Source organism: Pavona decussata, unplaced genomic scaffold (assembly GCF_977016875.1).
Source record: "Pavona decussata unplaced genomic scaffold, jaPavDecu1.1 SCAFFOLD_39, whole genome shotgun sequence".
Classification (NCBI taxonomy): domain Eukaryota; kingdom Metazoa; phylum Cnidaria; class Anthozoa; order Scleractinia; family Agariciidae; genus Pavona; species Pavona decussata.
The window spans coordinates 1,719,261-1,737,451 of NW_028145461.1; the positions used below are offsets into that span (position 1 = coordinate 1,719,261).

The following is an 18,191-nucleotide window of genomic DNA, read 5'->3' on the forward strand; positions in this document are numbered from 1 at the left end:
ATGGGGGCTCTAGTAATTATAAGATTAATATAACATATACATATACCTAGCTTAGGACAAAGATAAATCTTATCTAGTGCTGTTGTTTACAGCCAATAGAGGCACAGTTTCACAAACTAACAAACCTCAGTTTCCCATTTAGTTAACAAGATTCCTTTGCTCGACTTAATGATTCATCATGGCTTCTGAAAATGTCAGCGCATTGGACAGGTTATCTTGCAAGCTACTGTGGCTTATATGTTTTTTTTTGTTTTGTTTTTTTTTCCCTTATTTATTTCATGGCTCTAGGAATTAAATCTGCCAAAAATCACCTGCACTCATGACAAGGCTTTGAAAAGAAAATTGATTTGTGTTTGGTGTCTCCTTGGTGCCTCATTCAAACTTCAAGTACCGTTGTCACAAATGAAAAAAAATTAAAAAGGAATCTATTGTTCTGGTCGTGAAAACATGTTTTGTTCTAATAATTTGATTCATTTGAAGTCCCATTGATGTTACAAGCAAGGTGCACTTTTGTCTAAAGGTCTGAGGAAATTCATTCAATTTGGAGTTATTTTTATCATCGTTCGATTGAATTGAACAGAGGTTCGATGGACAATAGAAGTGGACTCCGTGAACATTTATTTACCTTCGCTCTCGGATTACTTATCATAAAGGTAACTATCATATACAATTTTTTTGAGTGTCTCTATCCATTTGTCTTTCCCTGACTCATATGAAAAGATGGTGTGTTGCAAATTTCAGGCAGGAACAGAATTGTTTCATTCTGAGAATTCAACAATCCCATTCATATTTTCCTCCTCAGAGTTTTGTTCTCCTACACATGAAAAACTCCAGGTCCCTGTTGTTTAAAGAGCGGTTAACTTTATCCACTGTATAAGTCACTATCCAGCGGAGTAAATGCACTCCAGCTAACGCTTTTGGCAAGTTTTCCACACAATCCCATTCTTAAATTTGACATATGCTTCTATACTATTCACAAATTATAGGGCTATCAGGAAAATCTTTCACACATTTCATCGGCGTGATACTGACCTATCCAGTGGATAAAGTTATCCGCTCTTTGAACAACTGGGGCCACATGAACAGAGAAATAGCGACACTATAGCGCTCCTGCGATGACGTCACAGCCCTATTATCCCCAGTCTCCCGTTTTGCGCTTTATTTTACCCAACCGAAATGGGCCCTTTGCAGATAAGGTCACATATTACAGAATCCACCATGCTGGAGAGCAAGTTGCGCACTGGGACATCCAAAGCAAAGCGACTTCTTCCAGTCAAACCATGAATTTTCTTTACTTTGGGTGCCCCAGTGCATAGCTTGCTTTTCAGCATGGTGGATATTTTGTACCATGTAACTCTTGAATAGTGCAGGGACCACTTGTACAAACAGCAGCAAAGTGTAGCCGGATCTTTGTGTAGATCAGGATCAGCAATGTTGAATAAAACGTAAAATTAAATGCAAGGCTGATCGGACAGCTAAAATAATTTTATTGCCCAACATTTCGGTTAGACAATACTAACCTTCTTCCGGGGCTGCAAAAGCTAAGTAAAAATTGGAAATAAACGGTTATAATAATTGAAGACGATACTAATGAAAAGTTGAGATGTGATTGGTTGATAAACAAAGAAAGCTGAAACGTGTACAGTAGACAGATTAAGTTTCATCGCGTCTGTTCATTCCCCTAGAGCTCATTAACTCCAACAGAGACGGCATTCGGAAAGCTAGGGAAGCATTTCTAATTTCCAAGGGCAAGACTCTTTAACCCTATGGAATGAACAGACCTCTGAGAACAATGTATTTACATGTACAAAATAAAAATTTAACAGCTCTTCTCGCAAGTTCACATTATCTCCTTGTTTCCCCCTGTGTTTATGTCTCTGTTCGTCCTCTATCGAAACACATGCATATGTGCGAAATAGGAATTCGAACATAAAGGAAGTGCATTCAGCTTCCTGTAGGAATTAATTGTCGGGCTTTGGTATCTGCAGTTTCTCCTCTCGTAAAATTTAAATGCTGAAAAGAAGGGTTTTACCAAAACCCAAACAAAACTGAACGCACAATCGCTTCCTTAATGGGTTCCACTGCAGCTGACAAATCTTCGTCATTTAGTCTAGTCATTTTTGATTTAATATACTACCCGCAACGACTTACTTTTCTCCTCTGCTTGCTTTTAAGTTCGCGGGAGCTATCGCAAAATTCCAAAACATCTTCGATATATGGATTTTACTGTCACCAAATAAAAGCTTTCATGTCTCTCTCCCTGCACATTTCATCTTCTTTATAGTTTGTTACAGGGCACAGGGGTGAGTTGGTTGTGAGACAATAGCTCAGGTTCCTCGTTTTAAACCTTGGACTTTTACTAAAATAGATCACCATCGTGTGAGCAACACGACACTGTCAGGACAATAACTTTTTCGCAACATCACGAGCCTTTAGCCAAATGTTCACACACAGAAAAAAATGTTTGTCAAATACACTTTAAGTTTGAAACTGCGTTGTCTTGTTAATGCGCAGTACCTGTAGTTCAGTGACCGAAATCTTTCCTATTCTCTTTTTTTTTTTTTTTTTAGGAAATATCTTGTAAAGAGATAACGCAATTTCAAGGAGACAAGAGGAGCGATGTAAATCAACAACGTTTCAGATGTTTCATTTCCTTGCAATTAAGTTTAAACGTTTCTCAGTTTTCCTTTCCATTTGTCTTGTTAATAGGCTTCTGGGTATTTTTTGTTCAAGCGTGACACTGATGTTTCTGATGCAGAAACTATTTACAGTTACAGCAAACAATCAGTGAAATCTGAGGTAAGCATATCTTTGCTTACGTAGTTTGCCATTAAGCATTCCCACTAGTAGTAGTAGTAGTAGTAATAGTAGTTGAACTTAAATTTTACAGTTTTGATCATCAAAATAGTTTAGAGAATTTGATTGTTTTACGAACTTGGGAACACATTTGTTGTTCGTCTGGTTGTGCGTCTTTAGGAAAAAGACGGGCACAAGACGCATTCTCCGTCTGGACGAAGTATCTTCCGCTGTGCGTCGTTCAAGGCGAACAACGGAAGATAGTTTGTCTAGAGGGATAATGCGTGTTTGAGACCACCTTTAAACGAATAAAAATTTCGATTAATCAAATATTTTCCCTCACATATCCACCAAGCTTACTGCCTTAAAATGACCGTAAAGTTTTCATTTCATCGCAAACAATTTTTAGCAGTTTATGACTTTGCAGGAGAAAAAAACTTAGCAAGGGCTATCGAAATCCCAAAAGAAATTGGGGGTAGCCACGCTATTTTAATAGCCCTTGCTAAGATATTCTTTCCCCGCATAGTCAAAAATCTGGACAAAAAATAGTGGTATTAAGAGGCGCTGTCCTCAGACGAAATGATCTTGACTCTGCATGTGCATGTCATAATAATAATAATAATAATAATAATAATAATAATAATAATAATAATAATAATAATCTTTTATAAGGAAGCTTTCATTCACGTAATGTGGTTTTCATATTTGAGGCGGAGAATCCTCGGGGAATCCCTGATGGCATCCAGACCGAAGCGAGTCAACCCGCGGGACTTCACTTAGCCAGCGGCATTCAAACCTCTTTAAATTCCCCAGACTCTCTTGACAAAAGATCATTCAATATACAAACAGTACAGGATCATACTACTGCAACTGCTCAAGCAAACCATTGAAATGTGCTACTTTTTAAAAGAAGACATTGAGAAACGGATTAACAAACGGGACTTTGGCGTCAACGGACTTACAATTGTTCTAACATAATTGTAATTTTAAATCACTGGTGTAGTTTTTTGTAGCCTTTTCTATTTGTGATCATTGCCTGATGATGTTGTTGAAATAACAACGAATCCTGTATCCTTGTGATCTAAATCTTAGATTTGTGAGATGCAGTTCTTCGGACTCACGTTTATACTAGATCTGCTTTCCCTGCATATTCATAAACCACACAAAAATACTTCCTTATTAGTAGGCACCGTCCTTAAGTAATGTAATTTGTACAACTCAGTCTCACTCATTTACAGGCTACCTACTATGGCGAGTATCCCGGAGGTGGCGCATGCACACTCGATCCTCTCTCCCCAATGGCTTCGCAACCCGGCTGGATCAGAGTAGCTGCTGGACAGGCTGATTTTCGACAATCCCTTGGCTGTGGAATGTGCGTGGAAATCAAGGGGTCTGGAAAAGGAAGTGGAGCCAACCCTGTCACTGGAGTGCTAAAAGCTGTCGTACATGATTTATGTGGTGGATGTGCCAAAGGTGGTTACTTTTTACCAAATTGAATAGCACTTGAACACCTTTTTTTTATCTTCCAAAAACCTACAAAAAGCATTAAAAGGGATCAAAGTTACAACAGCTTTGACATTCCCCGAAGTTCAGGTGAAAAGTTTTTGCGCAACCTGAAAAAGAATTCTGGGCATGCCAAAATTAAAACTAATAAGCAGCTTGCCTCATTGTTTGTCAGTTTTGTTTGACTTGCCGAAACGAGTCTAAAAACAGCTTTTCTGGCTTCAATCTGGCGGGAAAAAAACGGGAAGTGAAAGAGCAAATTGTAATGATAATTGGCTTACAGCAGATTCGAATACCATATTCATGACCAATAATTATACAAGATTATAGCCAGGAAATGTGTAATTCAAACAACAAGAAAATCGGGAAAGTCATCTGTAATTGTCACATTGTTGTTGTCAGAAGGTTACTTTCGTTTCGTTCGAACACAGGAGGCTATGATCTGTATATCCCTGGTGATGGCCGATGGGATATTGAAACAAAAGCCATCGATTGTCCGACTGTCCCTGGCCAGGATGGTAACATCATGTTTAGATTCGTTGAACACAACCTGTGGAGTTTTAAACTTCAAGCAAGAAATATCAAGTAAGCGAATACTTGTTTGTAAGCAAATATAAACTGACTCGATTTTCAACAGTACGAAGAGCCGTCTATGATCAAACTGTCCTTAGAGCCTTACATCTACCAAGAACCTGCTGCCTTTAGAAGTTGCGCGCGCACACCAGCAGTCACCAGCTACGCAGACTACAATTGTCTTTAAAAGAAAATTAAAAAAATAGTATAATAAATGTCATCCTCATCTAATACTGACTCATCGATCTTCGATTTTTCATCGATCAATAGAGTTCCCTTAGCTGGTATAGAAGTACTTAAGAATGGAAAGTACCATTGTCTGAAGAGGACTAGTGACAACTACTTTACGGGAGACGGCCTTGGTAAAGTTGAAATGCCGCTGACCGTTCGATTAACAGCTGTGACAGGGGAACAGCGGGAAGCAGTTTTGCCGTCCATGCTTACTACTGATATGCTGAGCGATGTGCAGTTTTCTGGTTTTGCAGCTGGTCGTAAGTTGCTCTAAATATCGGCCAAATATTTAGTGCTGTCTGGCATGACGCATCGTCTAGTCCTAATAGAACTAAAAACCATGAGAAGCATTTCGTATAAAAATGACGATAGTTACCCTCTAAAAGTCTAAAAATGGAGTCCCTGTAAGACAAAAAAAAGCAGCATTGTGTTTTCTTAGCGTGTTCACAATTTTAACTCCTGGTGGTACCCTACTTTTGAACTTTGATCATATATAAATGCTTTCTCTCGGCGAATTCAGTGGCACTCTTTCCATGGAAAAATGAAAATGAAGGATACAAAATTTGCCTTCTTCTCTTTCCTTTTATTTTGTATTATGTCTCTTCTTGAGTCATCACCTCCCTCGGCTCTAATTCACTTCACGTATTTCATCAAGTTTTCTTGTTCTCGTTCATTGATTTATTCGTTCGTTCGTCCGTCCGTCCATCCGTTCATTCATTCATTCATTCATTCATTCATTCATTCATTCATTCATTCATTCATTCATTCATTCATTCATTCATTCATTCATTCATTCATTCATTCATTCATTCATTCATTCATTCATTCATTCATTCATCCACCCATCCACGCACCCGTCCGTCTGTTCGTTCGTTCGTCCATCCATCCATCCATCCATCCATCCATCCATCCATCCATCCATCCATCCATCCATCCATCCATCAAGTTTTCGTTTAATATTCATACATTCCTCCTTCATTTATATATTTACTTATTTATCCGTTTATTTATGTATTTACTCAATCATCTGCTCATTTGTTTTTATGCCTTTGTTGTTCTTGGCTTATTTTTGCAGCTGGCCCTTCAAGTATCAAATGTGCAGGGCAGGGTAATAAACCCCCGTATCCCACTGGGGGTATGGGTAAGTGGGGTACTTATGATTACGATTATGATTACAATTATGATCGAGCGTGATTATTCCTTTCTACTCTATCAGCAAATAAGCAAGTAGCCTGAAACAATGCGCTGTAAAAAGTACCTTGCAGTGGGCAAAACGGTTACAAGACAAATCACGGAAAAATCATTAAAAAAGAAGAATCTAGTTCTGCATGCTTAGTGAGACTGCTACAGCAACTTGTCCAGCTCGCGGCCGCTATATCCACTGCATGATTTGTTAGCTCTTGCTAGACTGTGTATTTTTTCATGCCAGTTGTCTCACAACTTATTAAGGCGTTGAAAGAAAAATGTGCAGAAAAAAATGCACAGCGTAACGCCACCTATCTGTAATGATTTATGATTAGTTTTGAAGGCTATCAAGGCCATTAATTGTCACCACCTTCCTCATCGAAATCATCATCATCAATAACAAAAACCCTGTGGTCACTGTCATCGTGGTCAGTTATTAAATATGCACAAGTTATGATTAGAAGACACTAACTCGTTCAGAAAATGTAAAATTAAACACCTTTATTTTACCCTCAAAGGACCCAAAAGAAAAAACGGACAAACTTCACTACACAACCGTTCGCAAACTCATCCAAACGTACATAGACAAACGCCTAAGCACACACTACATGTCTATCCGTACCTAAATCTTTGTCTGACTGTTACCTCGTTAAACCTCTGAAAGAAATTAAATTATCTGATGTCTCGTTTGCTATAACTACTGAACATGCTGAAGCTAGTAATTAAGTAAATAGACAAACTCGTCCCCAAGGCTTTTCCCTTGTAAATTGTTTTTTCTAAGGGGAGTGAGCGAGGATAGTATGAATGAAACGAAGTATATTCCCCCAAACAATCCAAAGAGCTATTGTTACCTATAAGGGATATATATTTTTTACCTACTGGTCGGTAAACTACCTTAATAAATAACTTCATTAAACATTTGTGTTTGGTATCCTAGCTCCTGGAGGGGGAGGTGGGCCAACCTCCCCTCTACCTATCCCTGTTAACCCACCACCACCCTCCCCTCCCGTGGAACCAACCACAGGAGGGGGAGGAGGAGGAGGAGGAGGAATTTCAGCTCCTGGTACCGCCAGTGGAGGAGGAGGAGGTAATAATGGTTTGCCTTAAAATATTAATTTGAATTAAATAAATTATTAAACTTATTAATAAACTCTGACTAACGTCCAACGTTGTTGGACGACCATTGCTATGAAGATCTTTTAATGAAAATAAAACAGATTTTTTTTGAATTTCTTAATGAAATCATCATGTTGTATGGAAATGAAAACATTTTTCCCTATTAAGAGGGACTCTCTCTAAGATTCTCATATCAATTTTTTTCTTAAAATAGATTTCAATGATAATTCTTCCATCAATTTCTCTTGGCAAGTAGGCAACAGATATGAAATACGGACGGAGAGTTTTAACTTTCTTAAAATTTTCTGATTCGAACTTTTCGCAGCCCAAGCCGTGCTCGAAACTCAGTGGCGAGATCATGAATTTTGCAAGACTTGCAGCTGTTAGTTCTGGAAAATGCAGATCATTCAAAACCCCCTCATTCACTAGCTATAAACCGGATGACCCTTCACCGGCTTTATAATATGGTGAATTGCAGTCATAAGCTTTAATTACTGTAATAATCTGAGGGCACAAATTTTTATACTTTGAACACTTACCGTAACACGTGATTTAGCCTAAGTTCAGAGAACAAAATTCAAAAGTGGCTCGTTTTCACAGGCTCTTCTTCATATCAGTGGAAAGTTCCATTCATCGTCTGTAAAAATCTGAAGATGTCATCAAGCAAATAAACTGCAATTCTGTCATATAAACTTTAAAGCTGGATATACCAAGAAAAAAAAATATTGCTTAATTACTGGCAGACACTGATATTGGGCGTCTAGAAAAGTTATAAGAGTGCTAGACAAACTATTAAGGTCACTCCATCGGATTAGCTGAAATGGTCAAAATCTTATACCACGATTTACATGGAACCTAATCAGAGAGCTGAAACGTTACGGAAAAAGGGTAATTAAACAAAATGGATATGATGAAACGTTTCTTTGGATGTCAGTAAGGGTTAAAAGACGTTCAACGCAGATTCTACTGACACTTGAATATGGCGCGGGTTTGTTTTCTAAGGATTCTGGGTAGGTTTGGGTCCCAGATCCTTGAGTCCAAGTGGCCAAACGAATGCAATGTTTGATGCAACACGTAACTCCTTCAACACTGCAACATCGTCCGACAATGCTGTAGGATGTTGCAATCGTTTGGCCCGGCCTTAAGAAAACGAGAGACTTTCAACTTCACACGGTGAGTTGAGGCTCAAGTATTAAGCAGACACCCCTCGAGGAATGCTTAAGTGTCTGCACAATGGACACCCCTATAGTGCAAGAGAAATCGATGTGAAATGCCTGCGTATGAAAATTCGATAATGGAGCCTATACGTATACCAAATCTGACAGAAGGAACAGTTCTATTGCTGAACAAAGAGTTTGTGTCTCTTGAATGGGCCTTGATTGTTATTGTAATACGCGCGCGAATTGAATACTTTAAGGTTGTGTGCAAATAACTTCGCTTTTCATTCAAGATGTTTGTTTGATTTTTAGTAAATTCATTCTTGAAAAACTATATCATGTGTCTATGGTTTATTGATGCTATAAACCTAGCCGCTGATTCATACCAAAGATACAAATTATATCTCCAACGCTGAATCAATGTTGTTACCGAGAAAATTACGTCTAGAGCTACGCTGGCAGCCATTATCCTAAACATGATAACCTGCCCAGTGACCGTCTTCGTAAACCTGCTGGTGATAATAGCTGTAAAAACTTAACTAAGACTTCAGACCGGTTACAACATTCAACTGGCTTGTTTAGAGGCAACAGATCTGGTGGTAGGAGTTATACAAACTTAGTTTGCATTGGTAATTAACTCCCTTGGGATTATTTGAATATGCTATATAATAGATTGCATTGTGATTGCATTGTGCACACTCTGTCACTCAACTTGAGGCCGCGAGCTCAAATCATGTTTAGCTGCCCACCCTTCCCTCCCTTCGAGTCAGTTGGGTTGAACCTTGCCTTGCCACATTTACCTTCGTCTGGTCTGGGCTAGTCCCAGGCCAGAGCGATTCCCCATACCTTATTTACATCTTATGAATAATAATACCTAGGGAGGAAATATTACAATATTGTGCACCGGGTTTCATCGTTGGAGAAACGTTCCTGATAACAGGTGCTTCATTGAGTATTGCGTGAATTAAGGGGGCAATTTACCTAAATTTGAATGAAATTTAAGAGGTTTTAAGAAGGGATAGAAGAAAGAAAATGATTTTTGGAACACCAACAGACAGTTGATACCCACGCAAGAGCACCCCAGGTTGCTAGTGGACTAACTTGGTATCCGTCTATTAATAATTAACTACAAATTATAATTTTAAAACTTCACTAAATCTTCAATATTTCTTATTTCTCTTAATTTAACCAATCCTTCTAAAAAAAAAAAAACTACTCCTCCCAAATATACCCAAAAATTCACAAAATACCCCACAACACAGATTCACGGGATTATGATAGGGTTTTTGGATTGCTTGAAACGTGAATGAGATATTTTCATTAAAGCCGTGTCAAGTGGCGGAAAAATGGCGTTTAGGTAAATTGCCCCCTTAATTCTTCAACAGTTTTACTTCCCCCTCCTCCCCATCTTACTAAAGATAGAAAAACAAACAAGTAAACAAAAAAACGCAGACGAGAATTTTTGAGCCTGATAGCTTCTACTGAAAGCAGAATTTTCAATTTATACTTTCCGAAACGGTTTCATTATAATCCCTATTTCCCAGAATTGAAAGATTTACTGTAATTGTACGCAATTTTGTTTCACCTTTTTTTATTTCATCTGATATGATGCTTGAATTCTGTTTTATTAACTTGTTATTTGTAGATTAACTGAGGCAGCCCGACATCAATAAATTTTAATTGATTTTGTAAATTATCTCACTGTTAATTCTAACGCTCTACTAGCTGATTAAACATGTCTTTAATGCAAAGACAATATAATTCTTGGATATAAATAAAAAAAAACAAAAACCTTTCTAAAAAAGAAAAAATCTCAAAAACCAAACGATTTGCGAATAGATTAATAAGCGTTTTAAAAGCTACTTTTAATAAAAACTTTTGGACTTCGCTGCGGTAGATAAAATCAAGATTATACGGCAAATTTTAAAAGTAAGGCAATACTATCGATGTAACCATAATTGCAATTTTGTCAGTTGTCATTAAACTAAACAAAACACGTAGTGAGAACAAAATTCGAGCTTCACCTTCAAAATAAAATCACAAATCGCGTTTCGGTCGCCTTTACTTGCTATCAACCGTAAATTGTTTGAATAAAGCAAAACTTCTTTTGTTGCCACATCGAAACACTCATGCAGTCTTGTGAGGTTCAAACTCAGTTTAAGATTTGTATAATTATTTAATTATGCTGATTTATTTTCTCACTTTCAATACCTATCATATGCGTTTCCGTTATTTCCATTTTTACTCATTTGACAATGACGATATGAAGTCGTCGAAACGTCATGCTGTTTTACTATCGTTAATTTTCTTGTTGAAATGTTTCTCTAAATCGTTTTTTATCAGAAACCGAAGAGTTTTTAAATTAAAAACTGCTTTTAAAAATATTGATTACTCTATTCGCAAATCCTTCCGCTTTTAGAGTTCTTGCTTTTTATCCGATAATTCTTTTGATTGTGTTTGGTTCAATGGTTTCAATTTGTTAGAAACGTTATCACTCACGAGTATCCCGGAGTTATAAACGTTTTCTGAAACACATCCAGTACAATGTAATGTATTTTTTATCTGTGCAATGGACCAGAATAAACTCACCAGTAAGTGTTAGAAGCTTAATTAATCCTTTTGTAATTTTTATTGGCAATAAAAACTACAAAAGGGAGAGAAAATTTCATACGTGTAAATTTGGCAGAAGTGCAGCAGCTCTAATAAGCTTTTAATAATTATTGTTTTAATTTAAGTGTGTAACAGTTGCTATTGTTTTTAGGGTCGATCTTGATCAATAATCATGTGTTTGTGAACGCTTTTTTATCATAATTTCTCAGATCATAAAAGAGGTCTGGAATGATTAACTTGAGATACCACGATTGCTCCGCGGAAAATTACATATAATTTTAATGCGAAAATTTTTATCTAAACATTTTTGAACAAATTTATCATCAGCTAGAAGAGCGGCAGAATTCTAAACAGTGAGATATTTATTTACACCGAAAATCAATCAAAATTGTATTGATGTCGGTCTGCCCCAGTTAATCTTCCGAAAACATTTTTGGACAAATTTATCATCAGCTAGTAGAGCGGCAGAATTATAAACAGTGAAATATAATTTACGTTGAAAATCAATAAAAATCCTATCAATGTCGGTCTGCCCCAGTTAATCTTCCAATAACAAATTGACACAACAGATCAAAGAGCGTAAGACCAAATGGCGTAAAATTACAGTAAATCTTCTTTTTTCGGGAAATACGGATTATAATAAAAATATCCCTGAAAGTATAAATTGGAAGAATATTCTGCGGAAGAATATTCTTCGAAGAGGATATCGTTGTCAGCTGAAAAAAATCTCGTGTTCGTAAGAGAGAGATGAAAGGAGAAACAAACAAGATGAACTCATCAACGAATCACACAAACAGCTCGTTCATAGGCCTTATCACGGTTTTCGACGCCATTTTGACGAGTAGGCAAACAGGCTTGAAATAACAGTGTTTGTATGGAAAACCGATGTCAAATAATTTTCATAAAACATCGCTGCTGAATAATTCATGAATTGGAAACTTTTAGCACTAGGAAAAGGATTTTAGGAAAAAAAAATTGGAGGGATGTAACTGTGCCAGAAAGCGTCCAGTCGTGTTTTGAACTTTCCATACATTTGTCTGCAAAGCGAACCGGCCGTGAACTGCTACTAAAATAGTTTGCGGGAAAAAAATACAGACAAATGTATGTATTTTATGTGGTCATGAAATACGCCTTAAGATACCAAGAGATAATAACCAAGTCCCGCCTTACCGTTTGTGTTAGTACTTTCTGGATCGCAGCGGTATTTCAACTAATTTTCATCACCATTGCTAAACTCCCGTTTGAAACTGCAGTAATAGCGGCCTTCCTTGCTTGTTCTCAAACTCATTAATAATTCAAAAGCCAAAGACAGAGGAAATCATGCACCGTGACGTGTTTGGAAATCGGATGAAAAACTCCTTGTTTTTTCATCCTTAATTTCTCCTTCAAAATCAGTTTGTTTGAGAAGTTATATCAAACACTCGTCACAGTGTTTCATCACAATAGCAAAAACCTCGAAGAAACACTGTGTCTCGTGTTTGATATATTACTTCAAGTCTTTTAGCGATCATTTACTGCCACATTTCTGTTTATTTCGTCACCCGTCGTCACATGCACCAAATCAAAACTGAACAAGTTTCGCAAGATGCGCTAAAGAAATTTCTGGAGGGGAGGAAAGCTGCAGTTACCACCAGCATCATAATCGGTTTCGTTCTATTTTCCTTTGTCCCGTCAACGGTTTATAAATTTGTTAACCAGCCATTCCCTGTCGATCAATACTTTGGTAATCTATTCACTACTTTCAAACTTCTTGTACTGTCTTTTAACCTGGTCAACTCGTTATGTAATCCAATCATCTCCTGCTGGAGAAGTTCGGTTCTACGGGGAGCGTTCTACGAACTTCTTAGAAGAACGAATAACTCTGGATAGATAGTTGACCCAAGTTAATAAGAGCATAACTAATCCACTGTACACAATGAACAAACTGGACTGAGGTGGACTTTAATATGCCGTTTTTTGTAAGGCCGATGCAATCGGCCAGTGGCTATTCTGGGCTATGGCCCCAGGAATCCCCGGGCGTTTGCACAACGATACCAGCAAATCTCCCATAAGTTAGTTTGATAAGTAATTCTACCATCGCATTTAGTTTAGTTAGTTACACATTTATTTGACATTAATTTCCTTGTTCTGTTAATGTGTGTGGTAAAGATAGTATTGTTATTATGATTCTTGAACTTTTTTTATATAAAAAAGTATTGTATTGCAAAATTGTCTTCTTCTTTTTGTTTCATTGTAGTTTGACGTTGGCCTTCCTAATATCATTGTAATCATTACCTAATTTCTCCATATATTTCTGATTGAAATTGCAAATGTAAAAAAGTAGTGTAAGGTGTTTCACGAAGATTAACCCTTTTCATCCCAACAACACATATATGTGACGAAAACACCGTTCTTGCTTCTATGAATTGCTCCTTGTTTAACTTAAGCTGCAACCTCATGATAATGTGTGAATGACACCAGCTGATGTATATTTCCATCATCAAACCCAGCAAACCGACTACGCCTCCCGATTTTGGCTGCATATCACCGTTCGTTTGGCAACAGAGTCCTAAATGCCAATTTTTCGGCCAAATAATAACATCAAAAATTACACTTATTTATCGTCAATTTTTAATCCAAATAATTTGTTCAAAAAAGAGAAAAGTCTATATTTACAGCAAACTTCAAGGTCAGACCTTGGTATCTGACTGGAAGTTTTCCTCTCAACGCTTTCCGAGGACTATACTTCAGCCATTTTATCAGATCCAGTCTTGCGTATCTCACGTTGCCTCGTTTACGCCCGAAGAGAATTCTGGGTAATTAAGCCATAGCGCGAGTGTAGAACTCCTGCTCTTTCCATTTCATAGTTTTTTTTATAAGTGTGGAGCCATCCAGTACCACCAGCAAATTTTTGAATCCATTGAATATTTTACTACTCCAAACTCGCCCAAATTGCCTTGGCAGGTCCTGGAATCCATCCACAAAACGGCCAGAGAGGCAACTTCACTCGTGGGCCTCCATGTCTGCTACACAGCATGTTTGGCGACTCAGTCAGCATGAAATCACCTCTCACCTCTGTTTTCTTTCAGAGGATTGCTTCTACCCACATTCCAGCTTAATGATGCCAGAATGGGGGTTTCTGCAGAGGAAAATGGCTCGAAAAACACTTATAAAGCGATGATTTTACCAGATTCGTGCTCGTGCACTCCCTCGAAACAAACAACAACCGTCACTTGCATCACGTGACAATTTAGCCTGAGCCCACAGTTTCTTAAGACCGCAGATATTTTTATTTCATCTCCATTTATGGAGAAATTAAGTGGCTCAGACTATTTATTGCCAAAAAGTCATTGAAAAAATACCACACACCTGGTATTTAAAGGGTTAAGTTTCATAACTGAACTGAACCTCGAGGGAGTTTTTGCACAAAGACATTTATTTATGAAAGCTACTTATCGCCGTTAATATTTGAAACGGAGAGTTATGTACACTTATAGAGGGTCCCCAATAGGGTTCTTCAATCCCTTCATCCCGGACAAAATTTTCCCCTTAATCCCGTAATCCCGACCGCTGTTTTATCCCAATCCCGATCCCGGTGAGGTCATAATTTTTTTCAGGCCCCTTACCTCGACGAAAACAGGCATTCTCAATTGGATGTAAACTCCCACTGCAAATGTGAACACTGATCGTTTTCACTGGTCTTTGGTCACCGAGAAATTAGCTGTAAGATTATTTCTTTTATTTCTTTCCACCATAACCACGACATCGTTCATTTAAGACGTTTTCAAAGTTTCCCCCGAATCACGTCAGTTAATAAGTCAGTTAGCAATTTCTTTTTAGAGCTTGTTCTTTTTCCTTTTTTTTTTCTTTTTCTCTCAATTTAATAGTGAGGGCTGCCTTTCTTATCACGTTGATCCTTGGAAAATTTTTCAGTCAGGGATAATGGCTATCAAAGTCTGAAGAGCATTGCTACTCACGTACCACAACGTGGCAATGCAACAGAGTTTTAAAAGGTGACAGGCCAAACACGACTCCCGCTGGTTGCTCAATGACGTTTCTTAGGCCCAGTTCAAACGTCGCATTTCACATGTGCCGAATATAACTCCTATTTTAGTCGACTAAAATAATTAAATGCGGCATTTGATTCAGACGTCGAATTTAATGGTGCCGAATTTAACTCTGTCCGCCTTCAATGTTTTTGTTTCCGTGCTACCAGTTGACGAATGCGACTTGTTTGCGGTAATATCTTCATTGCCAACAGCGTGCTGAAAAGGTGCGGGTCGAGTTAAAGCCAAGATGACTCATCTTGGCCTTCACTCGACCCGCCTTTTTTCATCGTTTCATTGAAGCACGTCTCACAATATACCACAGATTTTCCCTCTTTCCACCCAGGAGTGTCCTTTTCATTTTCAAACACCGAGCGCCTCATACAATAATAATTGCTACACGTCAAACAATTATATTTTGTTTTTAAAAAGCACGAACTGCACATTCCTTCGCTTCCCGCCATTTTTTCAAAGTGCTGTTTATACTCTTCTGCGCATGGCATTTACGGATTGTGGTTACAAAATGAATAATAATAATTTACTATAATTTATGTATTATATTCGGCACATGTGAAATGCGACGTCTGAATCAAATGTCGAACTTGAGTCGAATATTCGACTGTTTCAGTCGCAGATTCGACACAAGTCGAATTTAATTCGAAACTGTCGAATTTAATTGATTCAAACGTCGCATTTCAAATGCAGTTAATTCTCGAGTTTTATTCGGCACATGTGAAATGCGACGTTTGAACCGGGCCTTAGAGATTTCCCTTTTCGATCAAAATTTGGTGAGATCTCTCTCTTGACCTTTTGATTTTGATCATGAAGGAAACTATTCAAATTTACCGACTGGAGGTTTTCTTATCAGTTCGGAGCCGTTTGAATTAGTTGCCTTTATGCCGCTGTGTACGTGAGCCCTGTGGCATTTGTTTAGGCTTATCGGCGAGGTCTCAGGGGGCAGTGAAAACATTTTATCTGTAAAGACATAGGACCCGTAAATTTCTTTTCTCGTCCAGGATGGTGACAACTAGATTTTTCACTGTACATTTTCTACATCGGACTTCCCGGATCTCGTTTCTTTAGAATAACATTTCCCGCATACCGCTTCGTAAAATCGTCAAATCCCGCGTCCCGTCCCTAATTCTAATCCCGAATATCGTTGCTCTTTTCCGCTAAAATCCCGAATCCTGACCTTGAAAAACGCCAAATCCCGGACCCGAAAAACCTATTGGGGACCCTCCTTACAGTCATCCTGGGTCATTCAATCCCGCTATCATAACGAAAAAGAAGCACATACAATTTACGTTAACATGAACAACGAAACTAGTAGGTCTTTACAAGCTGCAGGCTTTCCAAGAAAACAAGGTCGAAAATGTCTCCCTCATCAGACTGTTTTGTTGGTCAAGTGTAAGGGCCAAACTGAAGCAGACTGAAGCGTTATTTAAAAAGAGAAGAAAGCATATTTTAGCTCATAAAATTATAAAATTGGCAGTTTTACATGCATTTCTAGCCATTTTAGAAGACTTAAGTTTAAACTTTTTCCAGGGAGCATGTCCACGCTAACGCGTTTGCTTTAGCTCCCCCCCCCGCCCCAACACAAACTACAAAACCCTGTTCAACAGTTTGAAGCTATACAATCAGAAGTTTGCAAGTCAGATTTTTAAAAAATGAAGCGTTCACATGAACATGCGTATTATTTTACTTTTAGCAGGCTCTGACTTCTGTAAGGGTAAAAATGACGGCTTGCACCCAGACCCAGACGATTGCGGTGGCTTCATCATCTGCAACATCGGCAAAGCACACAGACAGAAGTGCGCTCCACCTCTGCTTTTGCGCACAGATTCCATGAACTGTGATCTTCCTGAAAGGGTGGACTGTGGTTCCAGACCCAGGAAATACGGTGATGCTCTACGGCGGTTTGGTTTGAGTAAGAAACCAAGTTCAGATTATGGAACCTACGCAAAGCCTTCCATCACTGCTGCAAGTTACAGTAAGAAGTTTGAAGTTTAGACTTATTTACTTATCTCGAGCCACAAATTACTGAGTGGTAAATAAATTAAGTCGTAACAGGCTGAGAAATTACAGGGGATGATTTCGGGGATGGGGAAGGGAGAAGCGAGGCCCCCCCCCCCCCCCCGCCTTTTTTTCTCGTATTTTTAATAAGGTTTTGCAACCGTCTTCCAAGTGGTATTATGCACTTAATTGTTAAAAACAAACAAAATAATAATAATAATAATGATGATGATGATGATGATGATGATGTGAATTTTTCGCTGGCGAGAGGAGGGGGGAGGGGGGGGGGGGGGGGGAGAGCTTGCGCTCTCGCCGAAATTTCTTCGACCCCCTCTTTCTGGGTTTTCTGGATCCGCCCCTGACTTACCTGCCAATTTACAAACTAAAATCCTAAAACAGTCACTGGGGGGCACACACCATGAGGTTTATGCTCACGGCACTAACTACTTTCAAACTTGTTCTTACAGCCATCACATCTTACGATAAGAGATCTGAAGTTCACGAGACAAAGCCAGACGATGCTTCCATTCAGCAGATACCACCATACCAAATAAACATGAACTTGGAAAAGGCCAATGGACACGTGGTGCTCTACAAACCGAAGAAGCGAAATCAACCACAGGACAACCAGCCTCTGCACCGTTTGTCCGCAGGGTTCGGTGGGTGAAAACATGATGGCCCGCCAGTTGAGAACAATAAGTGATTAAAGCTATGACATGGTCACTATGAGTGATTTACTGAAGTCGTGTATACTGAAAAGAATATCAACCAAACTGGGTTATAAGAGAAAACGGTTTGATCCAAAGCGAAATGCTCTGAATGAATAAATGCATTTAAGTTGTCATAAATAGATAATAGCAACAATAATAAAACAAGAAAAATGAAAACATATACAGTGGAAGCTCTCGTGAGCGGAGACCCTCGGGACGGGAAAAAGGTGTCCGTAACTGGAGCTGACCGCTTACGAGAATGGTTCTCGGAA

The 18,191-nt window shown here is 38.4% G+C and overlaps 1 protein-coding gene across 2 annotated transcripts; it reads left to right on the forward strand.

Annotated features, from left to right (window-relative positions):
* The first annotated feature begins 490 nt into the window (after positions 1-490).
* LOC146483409 (uncharacterized) lies at positions 491-17,932 on the forward strand. 2 transcript variants are annotated; one of them, XM_085106024.1, is made up of 10 exons: positions 491-653; positions 2,571-2,621; positions 2,710-2,799; positions 4,035-4,269; positions 4,731-4,884; positions 5,143-5,363; positions 6,179-6,244; positions 7,226-7,375; positions 16,905-17,186; positions 17,677-17,932. In XM_085106024.1, the coding sequence occupies exons 1-10, from the start codon at positions 588-590 to the stop codon at positions 17,874-17,876; spliced, it is 1,515 nt and encodes a 504-aa protein (XP_084962150.1). In that variant the 5' UTR covers positions 491-587; the 3' UTR covers positions 17,877-17,932. The 2 variants fall into 2 exon arrangements, with proteins under 2 accessions (XP_084962150.1, XP_084962151.1); XM_085106025.1 differs by lacking the exon at positions 2,571-2,621.
* Positions 17,933-18,191: the final 259 nt, after the last annotated feature.

What these genes read in the sequence shown, in the direction of transcription:
- LOC146483409 (XM_085106024.1), top strand. Translation starts at nt 588, where the DNA reads ATGGACAATAGAAGTGGACTCCGTGAACATTTATTTACCTTCGCTCTC. An exon ending in TCGGATTACTTATCATAAAG is followed by an intron (nt 654 to 2,570) that starts GTAACTATCATA and finishes TTTTTTTTTTAG; the next exon opens with GAAATATCTTGTAAAGAGAT. An exon ending in CATCACTGCTGCAAGTTACA is followed by an intron (nt 17,187 to 17,676) that starts GTAAGAAGTTTG and finishes TTGTTCTTACAG; the next exon opens with CCATCACATCTTACGATAAG.